Source organism: Muntiacus reevesi, chromosome 2 (genome assembly GCF_963930625.1).
Source record: "Muntiacus reevesi chromosome 2, mMunRee1.1, whole genome shotgun sequence".
Classification (NCBI taxonomy): domain Eukaryota; kingdom Metazoa; phylum Chordata; class Mammalia; order Artiodactyla; family Cervidae; genus Muntiacus; species Muntiacus reevesi.
The window spans coordinates 23,588,054-23,614,538 of record NC_089250.1 but is presented as its reverse complement, the minus strand read 5'-3'; the positions used below and the strand labels follow the sequence as shown (position 1 = coordinate 23,614,538).

The following is a 26,485-nucleotide window of genomic DNA, read 5'->3' as shown; positions in this document are numbered from 1 at the left end:
CTCCTGCAGCTCCTGCTTGGCAGGCAGATTCTTTACCACTGAGCCACCTGGGAAGCCAGTCATTTAAACAGGTGTTCCTATAGGTAATTGGAATTGCACCTTTATGAAGTCTGTATTCCATGACTCAGATGGGCTTTCTTGGATGGAGCTATGTCACATGAGAAAATTGCCTCCTATGCTATGCTAGCAGATAGGGAGGAAGGACTGGGAAGCCTCTGTGTGACTTCTATTAGCCTTTGTTTATGTGTACCTTTTTCCTGCTGATCTTGCATTGTATCTTTTGCTATAGTAAATTTTAGCCATGATTATATATTTAAAAGTCCTCAAATGGAGCTAGGCTAGTGTAGACAGGTAGATCTCCTAAATTATGTATTCATAAATATAGAGTATTCTGTTCCACTAGCAGTAAATTAGGGGTGGGAATTACCTTTAAGTATTACTTGAAGCATGGGGTGTGAGGGAGATCAACTCAAGACCATTTGAGTTTTCTCTTTAATTTGGAGGGGGAAAAAATACAAAAATAATCCAATCAGCTGCTATTGGAGAATTACACAAAACTCTAATTATAACAAATACTAAAAAAAGTTTTATATTTTCTAATTCAATATTTTGATGATTAGTGATGTTGAGCATCTTTTTACATGCCTATTGGCCATTTGCATCTCCTTTTTGGAAAAAGTGTCTATTCAAATCCTCTGCTCTCTTAAAGTCAAATTGTTTTACTTATTTGTTTTTGTTACTGAGTTTTATTAATTCTTTTTATATTTTGGATATTAACTTTTTATTGGATATACAATTTGCATGTGTTTTCTTCCATTTAGTAGGTTACCTTTTCATTTTGTTGATGGTTTCCTTTACTATGCAGAAACTTTTTAGTTTGGTGTAGTCCCAGTTGTTTAGTTTTGATTTTTTTGCCTTTGCTTTTTAAGTTAGATCCAAAAATTTATTGCCAAGGCTGAAGTAAATAGCTTATCATCTTAAGTCTTTTTCTAGTGTTTTATGGCTTCAGGTCTTACATTCTGAGTTAATTTCTGTTTATGGTATAAGATAGGCATCTAGTTTCATTCTTATGCACGTGGCTGTCCAGTTTTCTGAGGGAAATTATTTTAGAGCAAAAATGTTTTAGGAAGTCTCTGTGATGGGAATCAAAATGATTTAAGTACCAGAAATGTTAAAGTTTATATGCTGTAAAGATCTAAAAACTGCCAAAGATGAACAGACTGGAAGGATATGTATTTCATATCCTTCTATTTGGAGACAGAGAAACATGCTTTTAAGTTTGTATAATAAACTCATGTGCAATCAGATTAAATATTTATGAAAACCAGTCTGAATAAAAAATATACTATAGATAGAACTTATAATTCCTTTCATGAATAGGTATAGTAAATATTTATTGTAAGGAGAATGATCTTTACAAGGAAAAGCTTTGGAGGGCATTGGACATGTTGGTTTCAGTGAAACCTAGGTAAGTATCAAGAGGGTGTCTTAATAAACAAGAAATAAATTAGTCACCTCTCCTAGGAGTGTTGCGCCATAAAAGACAGTGCAATTAAAACCTCTGAAAACAGAAATAAGATGGTGGCTGGTCACCGATGAGAATTTCTTGCTCAATGATTTTAATTTATATGATAATAATATTCATCAGGAAAAGGAAATCCAGATTTTCACTTTCCTTGTCTGGCACCTCACACACAGTTGTCTCCCATCTCATCTTTCCTCTCCCTTTCAAAAATTCCGCCAGTTTGTGAGTCTATATGTTTCATGATTCTTCACCAGTATTGCTCAGTCTTTTTTGTCAATGTGACAATATTCTCTGTGACATTTTCAGATGAGTAGAGTTAAAATATTTTACTCTATATCTAGGGGTCCAAAGTTTTAACAGTCACAAGATGAGAAACAAAAAAGATAAACAACAAAATAAATCATGAAAGATAAACAACAAGATTATAACCAGTCTATCCCCTAGTGGACCAAGGGCTAAGAAGGGGTAAAGAGCCTGAACACATGCTGATCACTTAAATAAGCCAGGTGGATTCTTCCCCAGGACCGCAGTTGGGGAGACCATAGGGAGACACCTGCCTCAGAGCCAGTCAATGTCCTGTCAAGCATGTGACGTTAAGACGGTCTCCCTCACAAATACACATAAGAGATACAGACCATACCTGATCATTGTTATGCTTTAGAATTAAAAGATGGTCTTGCAACTGGGGCCAGTTTGGTCCCATGACAAATTAGAGTCACATATAAGCTACAGTTATGGTGGTAATCAAAAGAAAGTCAAGGTAGATAACAAAGCAATTGTAAAAAGGTGCTGTGTAGGTGGAGAGAGAAAGAGAGGGAGAGAGATGAGCAGACCCTATGGTTATTGACTTGACTCCTAGCTTCTTTTGTGTGCTGGATTTTGGGGTTCTTTACAAGGCTGGAGTGGGTTTGGGCTCCTTGCAACTGGTTCATCTGGTAGTACTAGCATTTGTTGAGTGTCTACTCTTGGCTGGGCTCTGCTCTAAGCCCTTTACATTATGTTTCTTAACTTATTTAATCTTCTCAACACACTATGAGGAACAAACTGCAGGGTTTTTTTTCCTCCATTTTGCTGATGAGTGAGTTCATCCAGAGAGAAGGTAACCTATGTGTTCAAGAGACACAGTTTGTAAATGTGGACCTTTTCCTGAAAAAGTTCAGATTTATAGTGTCTTGAATAAACATGAATGCCTTAAGTATGCTAACCAAGCACTGTATTAAATACTGGGGATGGAAAGAGAAATTATTTGAGTTAGAACATGTTCTTGTCCTCAAGGTGCTCTCAGTCCACTGGAGGAGAAGCAAGAGAAGTCAAGAGAGGAGAGAAAGGAAACAGAAGAGGTGGGGAGGTGATGGGCAGGCAAAAACAATGAGGGCTGGGACAGCAGGAGCAGATCAGAAGCAGAGATCAGAACAGTGAGCCACAGAGACTGACAGGAGAAAATAAAGTCAGAAATTGAAAACACAAGGCTCTGAGGTCTGCTGAGGAAGGCAGACAATTCCTTAGGAGACCTTAGGGGACAGTCTCGGTTTAGAAGGTAGATGCTCAAGTGTTTATGTGTGCACCAAATAGCCTCCAGCACCCCAATGGTTCTCAAGGGCTTAAGTCATCTCTAATTGAAGGGTCATGGAGTGGGGCAGGAGGTCTGAGTGGTTTTCTGAAGAATCCAGGAAAGAGCTCACATGAAAAAGAATATACATAAAAAGATGTCAACATGTCAGTCAGTCAGTTCAGCCGCTCAGTCATGTCCGACTCTTTGCAACCCCATGGATTGCAGCACTCCAGACCTCCCTATCCATCACCAACTCCCAGAATCTCAAATTTATGTCCATTGAGTTGGTGATGCCATCCAACCAGCTCATCCTCTGTCGTCCCCTTCTCCTCCCGCCTTCAATCTTTCCCAGCATCAGGGTCTTATCAAATGAATCAGTTCTTTGCATCAGGTGGCCAAAGTATTGGAGTTTCAACTTCAGCTTCAGTCCTTCCAATGAGTATTCAGGACTGATTTCCTTTAGGATGGACTGCTTGGATCTCCTTGCAGTCCAAGGGACTCGCAAGAGTCTTCTCCAACACCACAGTTCAAAAGCATCAATTCTTCACAGTGCTCAGCTTTCTCTATGGCCCAACTCTCACATCCATACATGACTACTGGAAAAACCAGAGCTTTGACTAGATGGACCTTTGTTGGCAAAATAACATCTCTGCTTTTTAATATGCTGTCTAGGTTGGTCACAACTTTCCTTCCAAGGAGTAAGCATCTTTTAATTTCATGGCTGCAGTCACCATCTGCAGTGAATTTGGAGCCCAAAAAATAGTCTGTCACTGTATCCCCATCTATTTGCCATGAAGTGATGGGCCCAGATGCCATGATCTTAGTTTTCTGAATGTTGAGTTTTAAGCCAACTTTTTCACTTTCCTCTTTTACTTTCATCAAGAGGCTCTTTTCTTCTTCGATTTCTGCCATAAGGGTGGTATCATATGCATATCTGAGGTTATTGATATTTCTCCTGGCAATCTTAATTCCAGCTTGTGCTCCATCCAGTCCAGTGCTTCTCATGATGTACTCTGCATGTTAAGTTAAATAAGCAGGGTGACAATATACAGCCTTGTTGTACTCCTTTCCCTATTTGGAACCAGTCTGTTGGTCCATGTCCAGTTCTAACTGTTGCTTCCTGACCTGCATACAGATTTCTCAGGAGGTAGGTCAGGTGGTCCCATAACTTCCCACTCTTGAAGAATTTTCCACAGTTCGTTGTGATCCACACAGTCAAAGGCTTTGGCATAATCAATAAAGCAGAAATAGATGTTTTTCTAGAACTCTCTTGCTTTTTTTGATGATCCAACACATGTTGGCAATTTGATCTCTGGCTCCTCTACCTTTTCTAAATCCAGCTTGGACATCTGGAAGTTCACAGTTCATGTACTATTGAAGCCTGGCCTGGAGAATTTTGAGCATTACTTTACTAGCGTGTGAGATGAGTGGAATTGTGTGGTAGTTTGAGCATTCTTTGGCATTGCCTTTCTTGGGATTGGAATGAAGACTGATCTTTTCCAGTCCTGTGGCCACTGTTGAGTTTTCCAAATTTTCTGGCATATTGAGTGCAGCACTTTCACAGCATCATCTTTTAGGATGTGAAATAGCTCAGCTGAAATTCCATCACCACCACTAGCTTTGTTCATAGACAGCATTTTAAAATACATGGAACCATATTATAATGGTTCCAACCAAGTCAAGAATGTGATCCTGTTTCCTTTCCTTCTTCTCAACGCTTCTTGAAGGGTCACAGGTTTCTGTGAGCAAGATGGGAAGGGGACATGGAAGTAAGAGGCAGGGGTAAGGAAAGGCTTACACTCCAGTCATTGCAGCTCACTACCTGCAAAGGCAGCCACCAGGGGAGGGTGGAAATGTTCATTTTACATTGATTCCTACACATGGCTAGACTTTTAAAGGGCTGACTGGATACTGCTATTTGCATTGTCATTTCTGAATTAAAGTGACTGTAGGACTTCACAGTGGTCAAAGTGCCCTGAGTTCTCACCCAGAGGCAGGAGAAGAAACTCCCTTTGAGTAAGTTTCAAAGCGACAACAAGAGGCACAAATAAAGGTAATTTTAATTACACTTTGTGAGTCCTGCTTAGTTCTGTATCTTATCCCATGAGAAGAGCTTCCTAGTTAAAAGCCACCTTTCCCTTTCCCCAACTCTGTCTGTAATTAAAACTTGATGGGATTGCAGTTAGAAGGCTACAGTAAGGTGTTTCCTACCTTGATCCTTTCTCTTTAGTGGTGCTTTTGCTAACAGCCGTATTGCGTCCCGAAGTAGGTTCTGATTTCTCTTCAGTGGGAGATCCAAATCCAGCACTAAAATGAAAACTATTTTCTTTTGTCATTTGAAAAAACCACAACCAATGTCAATCATATGAAAAGAACAATATGCTACATTTGCAAGACATTTTATAGGTTATAAGGCATTTTCACTTCCATTTTTATGTTCGATTCCAATCAATGAGAAGAAACAGGGCACCAGGCATTATTCCATCTACAGATAAGGCTGTGAAGCCTGATCACAGACCATGAGTCATGGGCTCAAGATCTTACTCTAGGTTCACAGCAGACAGAATGTCAAGCCAAGTTTCTTGGTTTTCATCCTGAAACTGTGTGGCTGTGAGAAGAATAAAATTAAGCTGCCAAAACCTAAAATCTAAATTTCCTTTTTACTCCCAAATTAAGGGAGAGAATTATTTGAGTGTAGACAAAACATCATTTTCTTACTTGGTCTTTTCTTTACTTGCTCTTCTTAAAGAAGATGAAGAAGAAATACTTCGTCCATAACCAACGTCTGATGACTTATCTTCCGTAGATGGAGGTGGAGAACTAAAATTTTACATATTTGAAATTACGTACAAATTAAAATAATTTGTCAATATTAACTTTGTTCTATAAAATAGATTTTTTTTCTGAAAAATCATATTTGGAGCTGACTTTTTAACAGTGACACATTATTTTAATAGCAGAAAGGAGAGGTAAAGAAAAGATAAAATGAATACTATAAAGCTTTTCATGACCTAGAACTGGAAATAATTTTTAAGATGTGTCACATAAAATATATAGCTTCTACTACTTTTTATTTTTTTAGAAAAATTGGGCATCAGTGGTATTCTTGCATCTAGTTCTGGAGATTTGTAAACATAATTCATCTTGGTTTGCTCCTGTCTGTTTATACTTTCTTCAGTTACTTGATGTTGCCAGAAGGGTAAGAATCCCTGACTGCAGAAATACATGTGGAGTTGAGTGGTAATGTGGAGTCAAAGGAAAAACTATGGTGGTGAATATTCCATGGTCTTTACTATGTTAGGCTATGAATTTACAGACCAGTATTTACTTTCATGGTGGTGCTAGACACAGGAAGGAATAAAAGATACCATACTGGGCACCTTTATGTATTCACATGACGATAGACAAAAATTTTGCTTCCCCATATCCCTGCTCCCCATAAAGACTCACACATCAGAAGATCTACTGTTAATTAAGAGTATAGCACGTTGGTCACTTGGTTCTTGTAAGCAGAGATCCTTCAAAGGCAAAAGTTTGCTGCCAGGATTTATCTGTGGTAGTTTAAGAATTGAAAAGTAATATCTGCACGGGTTATATATTTTTAAAAAGTATACTGATGTAATAGGTTCTCAATTATTTCAAGTATCTAATTTCACACACACACACACACACACACACACACACACACACACAGAGAGAGAGAGAAATAGGAATCTGAAGCTTGTGGATGTCTTGTCTTGTCTTTGGGCAAGATATACTCTCCAGTACCCCCCGCTCCTACCCCAACCCTGCAAGTCTCTATAGCTTGATACTCAGCTGTTTCACACCATAATGATCAGACTGGCTCATGGAAGTATTTGAGTTTGGAAATCCATCTACATATATAAGGGAGAGTTTGTTGTCTGTAATAGTAACTAATTATTCGACAGATCACCAAAAATGTTGTAAGGATGACTAAAAGCAAGCTAGGTGAAGCCCTATACTAGCAATTTTATCAGCCTGGTGAAAAGGTTTAGACCAGATCATCTTGTGAGGTCCTTTTCTAATCAAGTAATAGATACCCCTCTTAGTCATGATTCTTTTAAAGTAAGACAGAGCATGTTATTATTCTGCCCAGAACTCTGTCGTATTTACCCATTTCATTCAGAGTAAAGGCCCTCATCTTTACAGTGGTCTACAAGCCCATCATGAGCTCCTACCTCTGTGATTTTGTCTATTATTCCACCCCTAGTTGACCCAGCTTTAGCTATACTGACTTTGCTGTTTCCTTAAATGTGCCAACTGTGTTTACTCCTCACGCTTTCTGCACCTCCACCTATAAAACTCCTCCATAACTAAGTCCCTCACCTCCTTCAAATTTTTGCTCGTATGTTACCCTTTCAGTGGGGCTACCTGACTTCAGTACCAAATTATGACTGTCAACCCCAGGATCCTCAGCATGATAGAGCCCCTTGTCCTTCTTTGCTCTCCTCCCCAGCAACTATAGTGGTTCTCATTTCGATCGTGTGATACAATTTGTGAGATATACCGTTTGTCATCTGTTTCCTCTCACTGGTACCACGGGAGAAAAGATCTTTGTCTCATTTGTTCACTGACATATTTAAAGACTGAAATATCAGAAACTTAATATTTAGAATTAATCAGAGCAGGGGTCCCCAACCTCCTGGGCTGTGGACCAGTATCCCCTGTCAGATCAGTGGTGGCATTAGATTAGAAATAAAGTGCACAATAAATGTCATGCACTTGAATCACCCCCAAACCATCCTCCCCTATCCCTGGTCTGTGGAAAAATTGTCTTCCGAGAAATTGGTCCCTGATACCAAAAAGGGTGGGAACCGCTGAATCAGGGAGTTCTCCCTCATAAAGAAACTGTCTCATTAAGTTTTGTTCTTTGTTGTTGTTGTTGTTGTTTTAACTCATGAACACATATATTTGCCACAGTTTTTGACCTGTTCCATGGCAACATTTTTCCAACAAGTGCTCTTTGGTGGTTTTTCTGCTCTTTCCCTCATTTTTCTTAAAGCATCTTTGTACTAATAATGTGGCATCTGTTCTTTTAAAATTGCTCATCATTGAATGAGAGCAGTAATTTCTCGGTGGTTTGTGTGTATTCTGGAGGGTATGGTGGTGGCAGTGCTGGGAGAAGCAGAAGGAAGGGATAAAGTGTTAGGCTAGCTGTTCTGATTACTCAAAATGTCTCTAATTCTGTTACCACGATATAGCATTTCCTGCAAATATGGCTTAATTAGCTGTGATTCTTTTACGACCCTGTGTCCTCTGCTTCTTTGAACCAAATTGGTCCAAGAAGGTTTCTGCCACCAGCCCTGCTCACCCCAGTTCCCCAGGGCCTGTCCACCCAGGCCCTGGCAAACCAAGCACATGGCTTTTGAACGTCTGAGTTGTCCATCCCCTCAGGAAGCACTGATTTTGGATGGTGCTCTCTGAGATCGGCTACCACTCCTGTCCATCTCTGTGCTTTTCCCCATTCTCATTCTTCTTTCCATATAGCTTCTGCTTGATCCCAGGGACTTTTAAATGTTTGAAGTCTGCAGATCATACTTGTTTCCTACTTCTGCCTAAAATGGGATTTGTAGGTTTTTAAAAATTTCTCCATTTTCCTTACTGCTTTTGGTTTCCAGAAGTAGAAAATGCTGATTTAGACAGTAATGTCAAAAAGTCTTCAAGATTCTAATGTTTAGCTTCCAATTTCTTTCAACATTAACACTGAACTACACTATAAGTTGTTTTAAAATCATAATAATAAGTGCAGCTAAGTAAAAAATAATATTATTCTGCATTACATGTTATAATTCAGTATTCCAATATGGTTCATTTCAATGAGATTATAATTAATAAAATGAAGACTTATAATTTCTATTGTTAACATTATAATTAACACGGAGCCCCAGAAGCAATATAAAAGAAGTTGATTCTTTTTTATTTTCTCTGAAACTTGACATTGGCATTAGCAAGCTAATTTAAGTACAAGTAATTAAAATCTAGTTAAAACTGTACACAAATGCAAAATCTTATAGCCAAAGTTTAAGGATGAAGTTCTGATTCCCAAGTTTCTGTCTATAAAAACAAAAATTATGTTAGGTGGTTATAAAATTGCAATGTAATGGCATCATGATGAAAGAACTGATCACTATATACTAAAATACAAATTAGTGCTGCCACTTACCCGACCATAATCATAGAATCCATCACTAATTATGTTACTTGATGACAAATAGCCAGTCTGGCTGTATTTCAGAGACAGGTAGTTGTTGAGCAGTTTGTTATAAGCTGCCTCACTGAATTTATTTTTTCGACTTACTGATACATTAATTTCTTCAAGGATATCTAAAGCCCTGTCAATAAAAGCAAAAATGACATTATTTGCCTTATATAAGCAAGCCAACATTAAGTTCCCATTTATGTACCTCACACTAGGATCCTGAATGAGATGGAAAGGTTAAAACTATCCCACCCATTTAGATAAACTAATCCTGACAGAGTTATAAAGACAAATCTGCCCTTTTTGAGAACATATATGCCATGTAGTAACTTACATTCAAACAGTTTGAAAAAGACACCTTCAGAAGAAAAACACTGTTCATTTAAAGCAAAAATTAGTATTGGACTCCAATTTTTTTCAGCTAACCAGGTGATATATGCAAAGAATAAAAATGGTTTATTTCTAACCATTTACACAGACAAGTGTAAACTTGTCTATGGAACCTTAAAACCCTATTGACTGTGATGCTAAAGGCCAAGTGACTCATAGGCTGTTGATAAGGAGAACCAATGCGGTGAAGCTGCTTAAAGGCATAATTGTAGTGGATAAGTTTGACGGGGCAGAAAAAGATAGATGATAGCCATAGCTTGACTTGTTTAAATTCAGTCTTGAAAGTTGAGAGAGCAAACCAGGGGAAAGTGAAAGAGGAGCATTTTTCAAGATGAAAAAGTGGAAAAGGAAACATTGAAGATGATTTTTTAGAGGTGGTGAGGGAGGTCTAGGACCCCACTTCTGCAGACAGTCTCTTCAGAGGGACTGTGACCCACAGAGCTTCTGAATGACACCCAGCAGCCTGAGCATGGGCATGGAAACTCTGCTGCACCCTCCTCCAGCCTGAAGAAAGTGTGTGTCCTTGGTCTGAGCCAGACCCTCCAGGCCGTGCCACCCACCCGAGCCTGCACAACTCCACGGCCATGGGCTCGTCCCCGGCACAGACCATCACGGCCCAGCTGGCGTTCCTCCGGACCTCCTCATTCTTAGAACGCAGGAGTTCTACCAGCGGCTCCAGCCCACCTGCATTTCTCAACTAGAAGTAGAAACCAGAATTTTACACATTAAGAGTATAGAACATAAACGTGTATGCTTAAAAAAAAATCTCATTATTTGATTGTTGAAAGGGTGTTGAGTATGAAGGATGTGTCCATGTTTAGAAAACCTTAAGAGCCCAGTTTTCTGTTCAAAATCAACAAGAGGCCACAGTAAAGTAATTGAGGGAGGGACTTTCCTGGTGGTCCAGTGGCTAAGATTTTGTGCTCCCAATGCAGGGGGACTGGGTTTGATCCCTGGTCAGGGAACTAGAACCCACATGCTGCAACTAAAGTGAAAGTGAAGGTGAAGTCGCTCAGTCGTGTCTGACTCTTTGCGACCCTGTGGACCGTAGCCTACCACTCTCCTCCGTTCATGGGATTTTCCAGGCAAGGGTACTGGAGTGGGTTGCCATTTCCTTCTCCAGAGGATCTTCTTGACCCAGGGATCAAACCTGGGTCTCCCACATCGTAGGCAGATGCTTTACTGTCTGAGCCACCAGGGAAGTCCAAAGCCAACTAAATAAATAATTTTAAAATGGATATTAAAAAATAATGTATTTTATTTGGAGAAAAATTATAATACTGTGATGGCTTTTGCCATACAACAACATGAATCAGCCACAGGTATACATGTGTCCCCCCCACCGTGAGAGAGGTCATTGTGATTTTACACAGGGCAGAGATGGGGCAAAGAGCCTGTCCTCCTTCCCCTAAAGTGCAGTGTCCCATGTTCATTCACTCTGCTTCTCACCACTGCTGGTGCATTTGGTCCTGTGGTGGACAGAACCATGGGCTCCCAGAGATGCCCTTGTACCCTGGAGGGCTCTGGCAGATGTGGTTACGTTAGGGATTTGAAGATGGGAAGATTGTTCTGAATTATCAAGTGGACCCAATTTAATTACAAGAGTTCTTTTAAGAAGAGGGAGATAAGAGTGTGTGGAGTAGGGAAAGGAAATTTGTAGAAACAGATATTGCAGTAATCTGCTTGGAAGATAGAGGAAAGGGCCACAGTCAAGAAATGGAGATGGATGGTCAAAGCTAGAAAGGGTCAGGAAACAGTCCCGTCTAGTCTCCAGAAGGATCGCAGCTCTGTTAATATCCTAACGTTAACCCATAAGACCCATTTTCAGACTTCTGACCTCCCAACTGTGAGATAACAGAATCATATCTGGCCACCTGATATGAACAGCCGACTCATTGGACAAGACCCTGATGCTGGGAAAGATTGAAGGCAAAAGAAGAAGGCAGCAGAGGATGCGATGATTAGATAGCATCACTGACTCAATGGACATGAATTCAAGCAAACTCCGGAAAATAGTGAAATACAGGGGAGCCTGGCATGCTGCAGTCCACAGGGTCGCAAGGAATCAGACATGACTTAGCGACTGAACAACAACAGTTGCTTTAAGCTACTGAGTTGTGGTCATTTGTTATGGCAGCAGTAGAAAACAGACATGGTCTCCAAAGCTGGGCAGGAGTAACCAATGCAGGTAAGTGGCACCCGTGTCACCAGACACTGTGACCAAGCCAGCCGTGTGGCCAAGGCAATGCTGAAGCAGTTCTTCAGAGGACAATCCATTCTATCATTCATATTTCTTCAAGGAGTGAAAAAGAAAAAGAAGAGAATCAGGGAGAACTACATTAATTACCCTATTAAAAGAAATCACTCATGTATAAAATTATTCAGATGGGGGGGCGGGGAGAAAAGATTTGACAGAGCACTTGTCTCCTTGTCTGAAATGTAATACTGCGCTATCTAAGCCTGGAGGACAAAGGAATATTCTACAGGTGTCTCTGTGTAGTATTTGAAAACAGGAGCCCTTATGAGACATGATCCACTTCCAATCATGTTCTTCTCAAACACAGGGGCTCTGATGGAGATTACACATTAGCACAAGTAACTTGGGCAGCTTTGTAAAATTTACTTGAAGCATCTCATGCTTAGCAAGCCAAATTTCTGAACATCTTTATTTCTGAGTATAATACAAGATAGCAATCTGACTCCATGTGCTCTTTTGGCAAATATCTAACTCATTCATGAATTTCTCCACTCATTCCTCCATTCATTTATTCATCCACTCATTCATTCAACAACTGCTTATCAAGCCTATACTGTGTGCCAGATATGTATCAATGACATTAACACAGGGAAAGGAAACTTCAGTTCCCTTCCCTAAAGCCTCAGGGAGTTTATGGTCTTAGGTACAAAAGCTAACGCAAGACTGAGTTCAGGGAAGGCATGCACAGGGAGTGGTGGGGTCACAAGAGCAGGACGTTTGAGTCCCTGTTTGAGGACTGAAGGCAGGCCTCATGGAGGATGGAATGGCTGAGCTGCATGTTGAAGAAGAAACAGGCATTTATCAGGTGGACAAACGTGAGACTAGCTTTCTGAGCAGAGACATCAAGGAAGTATAAATAAGAAAACTGAGCATGCTGACGATTACAAATCGTATGGTATTTCTAGAGTGTAGCGTTACACCTGGGAGGTGAGTTCAGGCTGAGGCAGCACGGGTGGATCGTCTCAAGCCTTTACATAACTGTTCCCATGGGGGAGTGGCACACCACTGGGGACTTGCAGTGATGTGATGAGGCTCATATATTGAAAGGTCAGTTTGGGGACTTCCCTGGTGGTCCAGTGGCTAAGACTTCACTCTCCCAATGCAGAGGGCAAGGGTTCAATCCCTGGTCAGGGAACTAGATCCCACGTGCTGCATCTAAGAGTTCACATGCTGCAACTAAGACCCAGGGCAACCAAAGAAATATATGCCAGTGCCAAGTCACTCAGTCGTGTCTGACTCTTTGTGACCCAGTGGACTGTAGCCCACCAGGCTCCTCTGTCCATGGAATTCTACAGGAAAGAATACTGGAGTGGGTAGCCATTCCCTTCTCCAAGGGATCTTCCCGACTTGGGATCAAACCTGGGTCTCCTGGATTGCAGGCAAATTTTTTACCGTCTGAGATGAATACAAATGAATTGAGTCAATAGGAACAAAGAAGCGGGGGGTAGGAAAAACATCTAAGAGACAGAGGAGATTTGTCAGTTGTCTGAGCAGACAGCACTGTGTGAGGGCAGGGGCTCTGGGCTGAGAAAGATGTTTTCTCACAAGCCTGACTTCCCGACCAATCATCTCTGCTTTACACACATTAATTCTTTTTAGACCCACTTCCTCCTCTGTAAAATGGGGATGACAAATGTACCTATTCCTTTTTTTAAAACTGAAGTATAATTGGTTTACATACTACATGCATTACATATAGTTGGTTATTTATATTAGTTTCAGGCGTACAACGTAGCAATTCAATATTTTTATAGACCATACTCCATTTACGTGAGTGCTCAGTCACTCACTTTCTTGGCTGCATGGGGTCAGTTTGTTTCCCAACATCTTGCATCGAGGGATGGATGCGGTGAAACACTTGAAAATGTTTCAAATGAATGCAGGGTAGGTATCGACCAGAAGAGAAGTGACGCAAACGCTCACCTCTGTGCGGGCGTCCGCGTCACACGCGGTTGCAGCAACGGTGAGGGCGGCTTTGCTCTGCACGATGGTGTTGGCCGACTGCAGCGGGCTGAGCAGGGCGTGCATGACGTCATGGCTCTGGATGCCCAGGCGCAGGGGCTCCTGCATGGCCATGTTCGTCAGCACCGTGGCTGCGTTGGCGATGGCTCCGTCTCGTTTGCTGGACAGGGTGTTGATTAATGCGTCTATACCATCACCTTCCGCAGCAGCTCTGGGTCAACAAAGGAGAAATGAATGCTGTTCACCCCACTTCAAGAACTGATCTTTGGAGCGTACAGCTAAGCTTATAAAACAAACGAGTGCATAAAGACAATTTTAGAAAGAAATTAATTTACGCGGGCGATGAACCTGGCATTGAAGCGCTGGGGATTTAAATGGAGTCTGGGGTGGGACGGGGGATGGGGGGTAATGTCAAGTTATGAATGAGTTTAAATAATCCTTTCCCTACATCTGCAGCTTTGGGTTATAGAAAGATGCATGATTGCTTCTTAGAAACTCTACCTCAGCTGTTCATTTTTTAACTCGGTAATACTTATACGATCCGGAAATTCCAATTCAATAGTTACTGAATTCTATTAAAATATTTCTAACCAGTAAGAAAACAAAGCTTAAATAGGAGGAATGAGTGAACATGGAAATTTAAGATAAAATTCTTCAGTTTGTCTTCTTTTTAAACAGAACTGTTAACTGTAGGTAGATGTTAACACGTTTGAAGGCAGCAAATCATTTTGATGGGCGAATGTTGCTTTTACAAATTAAACATCAAGATCAAAGTCATGATATTGACAAAAAATAATTTTAGTAATGTAGGCATATCCAGTTGTTAAATTTCCTATTTCTAGTATAAAAAGACTACCATCATCCATTAATATATTATTAACATTTTCTCACAATTAGAAATCCTAAACCTTCTTATAAAAACACTATACTTTCTATAGTCCTTGCTTTGTAATCACTCAAAAAGCTCATAAAAGAGTATAAATTAAAAAGACATAATTTTAACAGGTGAAAGATTATTTAATTATGTTCTTTAATGTTTGGAGTTGCTTCACGTATGATGTTTCAAGCAATAAGATATATAGAGCATCCTGGTTTTAAAGGAAGACCCCAAATTGTATTAAAAATCTGTTTAAATCATCATGGGAATAGAAGTAATCAAGACAATAAAAGTACACTTAAGACTGCAATAATACTAACATCTCTTTCAGGTTATATTTGACACTTTAAAAATTTAGGATCATATTAATAACCAAAATTGAAGGGAAAAAAAAAAAAAAACCCTGAGGCTATATAGTTTAGCTCATCACCCTGCATTCTGATGAGTTCAATTTAATTTGGCTTTGTCACCTAAATTTGCTGATAGTGAAGGAGAATTGACATGTCAAAACAGAAGTCATCACAATTATTCATCAGAGAGCAGAATACACATATGACCTCAATAAGGAGACTGGTAGCTCTAGGTAAAAGGAAGCTGTGATTAGGCACAAACTAGCTCTGAAGGAGACTCAACTGCAGCCATTGAGCAGGAACGGAATGACATCATTCTGGAGAATGAAGGGTTCCTTGGTGTTGGCCTTGAAGGCAGCTCCCACCCTGGTTTATATAAATCCATCCAGAAAACACACCATGTTGATTGTCACCAAGGCAGAGTGAGCACTCAGCTCCATGTTTCCCCTCTTCCAGTCCCTGGTGTCTGTTTAACCCTCTGTGTCTTTCTCCCAGTCTTTCTCTGGGAAAGCATCCTTTACAATTTGGTTTGATGACAGGTAGCCAAAATTTGGGAGGAAGTCCAAGAAAAATATCGAGAGGAAGGCCCTGCATCTCACTGTGACAGACTGAGGGAGAGCATTTAATTACCTTTCCTTAAGTATAAAATAAACACTCTTAAGATTATTTCACATTACATCTCTCTCCTATTATTGGCATGGTGGTCATTTGATTTTATGAAGAAGGGAAAATTTGAGGCTCTAATATAGTCTAAATTTGGTGGAACTTCTCATATTCAACTTATAGTAAAAATTGACATAAAAACTACCAGCAGTGACTTAAAATTATGCATATCTTCTAATTAGTATATGCTTCTTGTTTAGTTGCTAAGTTGTGTCTGACTTTTTGTGACCCTGTGGACTGCAGCACACTAGGCCTCCCAGTGCTTCACCAGTTCCAGGAGCTTGCTGAAACTCATGTCGATTGAGTCAGTGATGCCATCCAACTATCTCATCCTCTGTCACCCCCTTCTCCTCTTGCCCTGAATCTTTCCCAGCATTGGGGTCTTTTCCAATGAGTGAATTCTTTGAATCAGGTGGCCAAAGTATTGGAGCTTCAGCTTCAGCATCAGTTCTTCCAATGCTTAAACCTCAAATTATTTTGTTTCCTTTGACTTGTTTTTCATGCAGTTAATGTAATCCGTTCCTTAAACCAAATACTTTGTGATTCTTAATCATTATAAACACACCTTGGTTAAAATGTACTTAGTGGTTTTAGATGTTCACTTTTTAACACATCTTGGAGTGTAAAGAAAGAGCACACAATGGTAACCATGAGAGAAGCCAGAAGTATTTTAAGTAAATGCATTTCAGTAAATTCTCAAAGGCTTTGTCTTTTGTGTGTATCAGGGAGTTTATAGAAAATTTAAGTACATACATAGGATCATACTCCACCATTTTAGTTTCTCCTGGGTCATGGAGACACAGGGATTTTCATCAGGCGTGCCTCTGCTCTCAGTCTTTCTGCCTGGATTCTGCTTCTCTGTTTCTCCTGTACAAAAGCATGTCTGGCCCTGGTTCATTTATACTCTACCTTCTGCTCTTTCTTTGCTCTTTATGGAGGCAGTAAAGGGAAGTGCATTTTTATGTACTAGCTGTTTAAAAAGCTCAAAGATTCTAGACACAGTGGAATATAGCTTTTACTAAATTGAACATAACTGCCAGCACCAAATCATACATGCACAGCTGGGAGAGCAATGTAATAGAATGTATACATATCTGCCCATAATTTGCTATGGGCAGTTCTAAGGGCAAAATGCATAAATGAGATTAAATTATGATATGGAAAATCAAGCTATTAGTCTTACTTAAAAAAACTAATTTCAGTTATAGAAATGGAGTGCAGAATTTGTACTTTAAAAAAAAGAATTGCATTAATTTTGTATCTTTCAAACCCAAGACACTATGTCTTATTTCCCCCATGTCTAACATATACACAAGCCAAATCCTATCCTATTCTAAAACACAATTTTAGTTTCCTAGATGGAACAGCATAAAATGGATAGGGCAAAAGTCAAACTACTTTGTTACAAAATACAGAATTACAGGGTCATATGTCATTTCGACAGTCGGAACCTATTTTCTGATATTTACTATCATTAGTCTCCATCCGGTTGGACTTTAATCAAATAAGAGTTTAAAATGTAAATTGAAAAGTTTAATCAAACTAAAAACCAAATATGGGGATGTATGAAAACATGTTTATATCATATATGTAAATAGAAGTGAAGTTTGACATGTCATGTCTGTCAATTTATTACCAAGTCCTATTTCCCTCCTCTGTATTTCTCAAATCCCTCCCTTTCCTCTATCTCCATCTCTCCCTCTGAATCCAATCCAATATCCTTTCTTATGGATTGATGTAAGTTCTCTCCTAACACACTTTCCCCCTCATCCACTCCAAACTTTTCTCCATCTTACAGTTAGTGATTTTAAGAATATATATATACACACATATATTTATACATATATATATTTGGCTGCACTGAGTCTTACTTGCCACATGTGGGATCTTCTTTCTAAACCTTAGTTGCAGCACATGGGATCTAGTTCCCTGACTAGGGATCAAACCCGGGCCCCCTGCATGGGGAGCACAGAGTGCTAGCCACTAGACCACCAGAGAAGTTACTAAAGTGATTTAAACTTCTTTCACTTTTATATTTTTATTTGGGTATAATTGGTTTACAATGTTGTGTTAATTTCTACTGTATGATGAAGTAAATCAGCTATATATATACATATATCCTCTTCTTCTTGAGCCTCCCTCTCACCCCTCCCTTCCCATCCATCTAGGTCATCACAGCACGGAGCTGAGCTCCCTGTGCTATACTGAAGATTCCCACTAACTATTTGCTTTGGCACAATGGTAAAGAATCCACCTGTCAACGCAGGAGACGCAAGAGAAGCAGATTTGATCCCTGGGTCGGGAAGATCCCTTGTAGTAGGGAAATGACAGGCCACTCCAGCATTCTTGCCTGAAAAATTCCATGGACAGAGGAGCCTGGTGGGCTACAGTCCATGGGGTCACAAAGAGTCAGACACAACTGACTGACTGAGAATGCAGCCAAGTATATTTATGTCAAACCTCATCTCCCAGTTCATCTGACCCTCCCTACCCCACCTCATGTCCACACATCTATTGTCTATGTCTGTGTCTCTATTCTGGCCCTGGAACTAGGTTCATTTGTGCCATTTTCCTAAATTCTGCATACATGTGTTAAATATATAGTATTTGTTTTTCTCTTTCTTAGCCATAAAAGGGAATGAAATTGGGTCATTTGAAAAGATGTGGGTGGGCCTGGAGTCTGTCAAAACAGAGTGAAGTAAAGTTACTTTTTAAATAATAATAAATATAATCATATTTCCCCTCTATTTAAAGCTTCCACCATTCCCCACTGCTCAGGATAAAGCCCCAGATGTCTCATGTGTCCTCTGGGGCTGAGCATGAGTTCTCTGGGGCTGAGCATGAGTTGACCCTGTCCCCTTCACCCCCACGCTCCCTGCCAGCACTCCCTGTTGCTGCATCCCAGGCCTTTCTGGCAACCTTGCCAGGCTCCGTGTCACCTCAGGGTGTCCTCACACTCTGGTCTCCCTGACTGGACATTTCTTTCCCCGATAATTCCCATTCATCTTTCAAAGTTCAGCACTAATATCTCCTCCTCAAGGAAGCATTTCTTGACCCCCATACTAGGTTAGGTCTCTTTTTCACATGAGCTCAGAGCATGCATTTGCTAAACATAAAAGTTTCTTTTTGTTTTAAAAAATGAGATTTTGGTACAAACGCTCACAGTCAGAGAATAGTAACCATCTCAAAATATTATTTCACGGCACATGTTATGGAAAGGAATTCAACACAAAAGTTTTTTTTATATTAAGTCTTCAAGCCCCACAGTGAAAAAGCACTTACAGCAGGGGCGCTGAGAATACTAAGGAAAATTTCAGTTGCAAAATAGCATTTTACGCCTCCCTGTATTTACTATGCTGTTTCATGTCTGTGTGCCTTTGCACTCATGCTCTCTTTGCCCCAAACGCCTTGCCCTATTTCTCCCACACCTCTGCCTGAGGACCACTAGCTCACCCTGCAAAACCGGCTCACTCGCCCCTTCCTAGGTGAAGTTACCCGCATCCGTTACTGCCCCTCCTTATTAATCACCCCTCCTCTGTGTCTAAGCCTGGTACCTACTTCTCAGGCAGTCTTTTTATATCCCCAGTGCTGAGAAGATCAATATATTTTAATTGACTTGAATCACCTCAAGGGGAGTGATGAGAACCTCTGCAGGTGTTGAGAAACAGAGGGAAAAGTACTCAGCTCAGTTTTAAGTTCACAAGGAGGGAGAGGACTCAACAGTATGGGGATCTCCACTTGTATCACTTAAACAGCTGCTCTTGAAAGCAGGTTATTTCCTCCTCTCCCCTGGGCTTCTCTAATTATACAGTGAAGTCATTTTTATAGGAGTGTAATAGATGAATCTTGCACTTGACACAGTGTCTTTGGGATCTACTCCTTTCTGGTATCAAGGGATGTGGACATTCTGTCTTTGCGGACACGGTGGACTGTTTATTTGGGCTCTGTCTTCGGAGGACATGATTTGGTACCTCTCGGATGTTGATTCTTGCTGCTGTTGGGAGGCTCACATTTAACCCATCTGCAAAGGCTGGTTACATGAATCAAGGGTGACCTTGGGCCGCACGGAAAATCTGTTTAACAGAGCCCACATACCGGGGAATATGTGGAACCCGATGGAACAGATGGTAATATTGGCAATCAGAACCTTGTTTGTTAACAGTGATTACAACCATTCCCACCAGCACGGCTTTTCATATGTCTCCGTGAGGTTTGTCACACCAAAGAAAGACATATTGGTGGCAGACACGCTGCGAGTGGGGCGGGGAGGTGCATGTGCAGCAACGACTGGGGGCTGGCGAGTCTAATCGCGGGTTCCCGCGAGTCTATACAGGTGCGAGGGGGGCGGGGCGCGGGCCGCTAAGATAAACAGCTCCTGGTTATCACAGCCAGATCTGGAATGCTGTGAACAGGATTCCTGACTCTCATTCCAGCCAGCTTTTCAAAGGTAATGACCCGAGAAGTCGAGGGTGTTCGTTAAATTGATCGATTTCTGAGTCCCAAACAGCCGTCACCCCGAGGCAGCCCCACAGCTGCAAAGGACAAAGAAATGTGCCCCCCAACTCTGGTTGAACCCTAGGATTGACAAAAGTAGCCAAGAGATTGTCTCTTTTTAAAGAAATATTTAAAGACGTTTATCGTGTAGTAAGGGACTGAATCATGATTAAACTGCAGGCAAAAATCTTAAAGAGTGTAAAGTAATATTATTATTAAAGCGAAACCCATCCATAAAAACAAATGGAGGAAGCTTTGCCTCCTATAGCAAAATAAGAAAAAAAAAAATGTTTTTTTAAGTATGTGAAATCAAATTGTTTCCATCATACCGAGGTGCCCTAGCAAGTACAATTTGGGGGCTTCCAGAATATGCTTTTAACTACAGTTGCTGAGACATCAGGATTTTTCAAGAGAAAACTGCTAGTTGCAAGGAGTCGAGTACACCCTAACCCGGCCCCTCCACAGAGAACACACAGGGTTTTTTTGTTGTTGTTTTGTTTGTTTTTACCAATTACAAGGCAGTCAGTCAAGGTGCAGGGAAATCAAATGTAATTTTCTTACAAGTGACAAGGAATCTTTATTGACCTATCTGTTCAATCAGGATACCTCACTTCCATATATGCCACCTTCTGTCTCAAAAAACTGGAATGCCTGCCAATAATAAACTAGATGCCATCAGGAAAGAACAACTGTCTTCATTTAACATGGCTGACTTGTCTCCTGATAAAATAGGGATAATGGTTAAGGTGTTAGAACATTCATAATCAGTCCCTTCTGTAGCTATCAAATGTTTCTGTTTAGCCTGGAAGTCAGTCTGTTTACATATCTGGATGTAACAGGGGCCACAATCCCAAAGTAATTAGGGATACCACGTTGTTGATTTTCTTAACTAAATAATAAGGATATCTCTAGTGTGACTGCACATAAAAAAAAAAAAAAAAGAAAGAAAGAAAAAACCACTGGCCATTGCCAGGACTACCCTCAGCTCATCAGCTCTAAAGACGCTTCTTCGGAGAGACCCTCTTTGATGAGCTGTGTCATTCCTGTGACTCCTTTCACAACCCTGGTGTCATGCATGCCCCTCTCTATGATAGCATGCTGTTTTATTTAATCCATACTGTTATTGCCTCTGAAATTACCTTAAAATTAATTACTCATGTGTTGTCTGTCTTCCTGTCCAACCTGTAAGCTTTATGGAAGCAGTTTCATGGAACCATTGTCATGTTCCCTACAGTACCCCTACAGCCTAGAGCAGTGCCTGGCACACAAAGAACACCCAAGTGACAGTGAAATAATTTACACAAGAAACCAAAATTCACAGATAATAACTTCCTTAGCCTTTGGGATAAAATGATAAAAGTGGTAAAGAGTGATCCCATCTATTCCTAGTGGAAATTTGTGTTGCAGGCTCCCTGGATCAAGGGTAATCACTTGGACGTGCAAAATAGAATCCAGATTCCATTTTTATTTTGTTTTTGTTTTATAGTTAAGAAAGATAAAATTTAGTGAGAGAATTGCTCAGGGAGCAAGTCAATCAACAGACACAAAATTAAAACCATGGTGATCTGACTTTTAGTTCACTACATTTTTTTTTCAATTATTAATATCTTAAGCTGTAAACAAATATTGTATTTTCGGGGGGGGGGAGTCAGCATCTATTTGGTTTACTTCATCATTCCTTAGGAAATGAGAAATAAGGGAGACCATTTTGACGCACAGCATTTTGGGAAATTCTTACCTTTGAATACATTTTTTTTTTCTTGTTTCTTAATCTCTTATAAAGAGAAAACAAGGATGAGAGGAAGTTAAGTGATAACGGGGAAAGGAACCTGGGAGAAAGGTGGAAGGAAGGAGGAAGGAGAGGAGGGGATGGAAACTCACTTCTCCAAAGGTGCCTTCAGTCTGGTGAAATCCAAAGAGACCAAGAAGGCAGAGGGAAACATTTTGGTGAGAAGATTTGGAGAAGCTCAAACTCAGGGAGATAGTGAGCAGGAGGCAGAGAAAGAAAAATCATGAGTTTTCTCTGGAGGTAGGTAGCTGACTGGCTTGGCATATAGAGTCCATCCCACCTCTGTGACCTTGAACAAGGACTGTTCTGTTTCCTCATCTGCAGAATGGACGTGATGATAAGACTTGATACATCATAGGGAACGCTTCGAGTATTTACTGATACATTCCATTTCAAGTACTTAGCTCAGTGCCTGGCCACACATTCCAACTATCATCATCATTTCATTATTGCTATCAACATCATCATCACCACATCACCAACATTATCACATCATTACCCACACCTACTCTGAGTCACAAGGGCAGAGATTTTCCTATAATCCTGTCTCCATTTCTGGGATCATGGGAAAATAGCATCCTATTTACAAATTTGCATCTATGTATGAACTTTTCATTTTCAGACAACTTTTCAGCTAGACAGTCAAATCTCCAACCCCTGCAGGGCTGGAGTTGAAGCAATTTCCTCAAGCATCACTCCTAAGTCTTTGTTTAGGCAACAAATGAGCAATGAAGGCTGTTTTCAGAGGGATGGAAAATCATGGGAAAAGATTAATATAAAAAGTCAAGGATGAGTAAAAGTGGAATTTATGTAGGTATAAGCATGGCTTCAAATTGAGAGAGAAAAGGATCATACAATATAAAGTTATCCAAACTGTTTGATAATTTCCTCTTAAAATAAGTTACATTGGAAATTAAGCCTGAAAGAGGTACTAGCAAATTTAAAATAAGGTTATGCAAATGTCAGTCTTTGCTTTCCAGGTAATAAAAGCAGGATAGATAATTTTCTAATTGAACATTTCGTGGGATTCATCTAGCCTCAACTGGTAGCTAATAAAATTCAAACTGTGAAGGTCGACTAGGCATCAACTGACACAAAATGGGGATATGGAATTGACTTGTTTCATTGCAAAATTCAGCTTTTCATTTTATATATTCCTTAAAATCAGAGGTGTTTATCAATATACAGTTAGCAGAGAAGGAATCTAGGTACTAAGATGGGTAGAAATAGAAAGTATCCACTCAGTAAACTTGGATGGAAATAAGGAAAGAATACTGCTTAAGTTTACCATGAAGGTGCCTCCCATGTATTTTATCTGTTAATTTCAGAAGGCTTTCAAGATAGTGAATAACACTTTAAATAAGTTTTTGAGGTATCATCCTGAATACAAAAGTTTGATACATCCTTACTACAAAATTAAACTTTGTAAAAGGAACTAATTCAAGTTATCTTGGAGGATTCTCATCTTATGAGCATTTTAATTTAAAGGAGGTAGCATCTGACAATAAAGTGATATAAGTAAGAATTTTAAAATCAAATAATTTCTATTATACAAAGTCAAGAGCAAAAAATTCACCTCTAGAGTAAGTACCATAACAACAAGATTAATTTATGTCTGTTAAGCGTATTATAGTTATCCTATATGGTTATGTAGCACAGGTGATATTCAGCCACCAGGACAATGAATGTGTCAAAATATTTTGAAATGACTTCACCTTAAAAGGAGACAAAGACAAGCATCTATTAACACACAGCAGTAGAATATTATGTTAAAAGCACCACAATGGAATGATTTCCAGATCACAGTCTTTCAGTAATGTTTTTAAATATTATTTTAAACACACTGAAGAATATTTCAGATTAAGTCGATGTGCATTTTCACTAAAATACAGAGCAAATCTCCCATTACCTTTTCTGCCCCTCCCCCAACATCTTCCTAAACTGCCACTAGGGGTCAGTATGAAGACACAGTTACTCCACTGTTAGAGGAAAATGGACTGCTGAAAACATTTTCCCCTGTGAAAAGCCCTAACAAAGACCATAACTGCACAGCTTTAGCATTACCAAGTCCAGCCCATACATCACGTCTGTAACATGAGTTTGCATTTTTCCTGAGGCTGCATTTTAATGTTGTAAATCACAGTGGATTATTACTATGGTCAATATTTCTTTGATTTAAAAAAAAAGTATTGTAAATGACAAGATTACTTATTCCTAAGTGAATCTGTGTGGATTGGTCAAGAAGTATGATCTAGAACAGATGTTAAAGTTTATTTTCAAAGGGTGATGGTATGCATCTCTAGCCATCTGGGAGATAAATATATATATCTTCCTGGAGGGGAATGGCAATGTGGAAGTGAATCTTGTGATGTTTTGCCAACTTTAAGAGAGGTGTTTTGTCCCCTCCTTTGAAATGACCATCATCATTCACTGCACTACAGCCTCAAGTGCACAAGAAAATACAGTACATCCCCTACATAGGAACCTTCAAGTTGTGAACTTTCAAAGATGTACATGTACCCAGAGAAAGGAGGAAGAAGACGTAATTGAAGAGCCAAAGAGATTCACGATGCAGGAAATGGCAAGAGGGTTTTCTTTATTTGAGGAGACACTGTTAGCTTTTGAGACACAGGACCCAAATGTGGAACGGTACACAAAGCTTGCAGCAGCCATTAGGAATGCAATCCAGTGCATCAATGACAAGAGAAAAAGCTACTACCCAGACATCGCTGGATTCTTTTTTCTAGTGGGTAGATAGAACTGAATCCAGCAAGGAACCAAAACCTGGGCTGATTCAGGCATGAATGAAACTGCAGCTTGCCCTCCATCTCCTATTGCTGATGATCCTTCAGCTCTACCAACCTCCCCTTCCTCCTCCAGTCAGTAACTCTTCTTGCCTGTTCACTTGATGCCAGTCCCTGTGTGCCAGCCGTTGTAATGTACTGTACTTTTCAAGGGGCTGTACTGTGAGATTAAAATTGTTTTACTTTTATTTTTTACCTACTATTTGTGTGAAAAGTATTATAAACATATTACTGTATTGTACTATATAGCCAATTGTTAGTTGGGTACCTAGGCTAACTTTGTTGGATTTATCAGCAAAATGAACTTATAAACAAATTGGACTTACAAATAAGCTCTCGGAATGGAACTTGTTTGTATGTAGGAGACTTACTAAAGACTAGCACTAGTCTATACTTAAATCTGCAGAATAAAAGAAAGTAAAAGAAGTATTTGTAGAAATAAATACATAAGTACACTACCTTCCACTCACCCTATTTATTGGGTCGGGGGGAGGATTTTTAAAAAAGCTTTGAAAAGTGGTTTTCAAACACTAGAGAGATTTAACATTCTAAGAAATTATTCAAGGTCAGGCCCTTCCCTGAAAATACTGAATGGATAGAGAGTTGGGTCATCGTGAATAAATGAAGTGCTATGTTTTCTTGATGTTTTATATGTGGCACATCTTTAAAAGATTTTCTCTATATATTACATGACTTTCTTAGGCATGTTCATGTGTGCTTGGTCACTTCAGTCATGTCCTACTCTTTGTGACCCTACGGACCGTAGCCCACCAGGCTCCTCTGTTCATGGGATTTTCCAAGCAAGAATACTGGAGTGGGTTGCCTTGCCCTCCTCCAGGGGATCCTTCCAACCCAGGGATCAAACCCAAGTCCCTTCTCCTTCACTGGCAGGTAGGTTCTTTACCACTAGCATGACCTGAGAGGCCTGTCTTAGGCCTAGCACCCTGATAAATAATTCTACTAGATATTAAAATGATTCAGTCACTGCTTTATTTCTGTGTTAGTAAAGAGAAATATGAACACTGGTAATACAGAATGACAGGTCATCCATATACAATGAGGACACTGAAAAGCTCCCAAAGCACTCAACATGCACATCTGTATAATTCGGGGGCATTCTGTCTTCCTGTAGTCTCTTTGGGGTGTTCTCCCTACTCATCCCCTCACTTCCTTTGTTGTGGTCCTGACCACAGGTCACATGATAGCAGGATGGTCCCTAGAGAAGAGTTGTCTCTGATAGTGTGGAAGCAGCAGTGGCCCAGCAGTCCAATCAAAAATAAAAAAATTTTTTTTTAAAGTAACCACTATATATGCTGCCTTGAGTCACTGCTGTTGTGGGAAGGGCTATTAAAAACAAAAAATAGGGCTTCCTTGGTGGTCCAGTGATGAAGAATTCATCCTGCAGTGCAGGGAACAGCAGTTCAGTCCTTGATCTGGGAAGAACCACATGCTGGGGGACAACTAGGCTGTGGACCACAGCTGCTATGCCAGTGCTCTGGAGCCCGTGTTCTGTGACAAGAGAAGCCACCGCAATGAGAAGCCTGTGCACTGCAACTAGAGAGTAGCCCCCACTCCTCGCAACGCGAGAACCCACTCATAGCA

At 40.1% G+C, this 26,485-nt stretch overlaps 1 protein-coding gene across 1 annotated transcript in view; it reads right to left on the bottom strand.

The window, feature by feature from the left end:
* ARMC3 (armadillo repeat containing 3) overlaps positions 1-26,485 on the bottom strand; it is an 86,699-nt gene that overhangs the window by 12,623 nt on the left and 47,591 nt on the right. Inside the window, exons 11-16 of the mRNA XM_065919559.1 lie at positions 13,868-14,117; positions 10,248-10,384; positions 9,262-9,430; positions 6,528-6,628; positions 5,796-5,897; positions 5,289-5,384 (exon numbers count right to left, since the gene is read on the bottom strand). Coding sequence (XP_065775631.1) covers positions 5,289-5,384; positions 5,796-5,897; positions 6,528-6,628; positions 9,262-9,430; positions 10,248-10,384; positions 13,868-14,117 — 855 coding nt within the window. The remainder of the gene's footprint in view (positions 1-5,288; positions 5,385-5,795; positions 5,898-6,527; positions 6,629-9,261; positions 9,431-10,247; positions 10,385-13,867; positions 14,118-26,485) is intronic.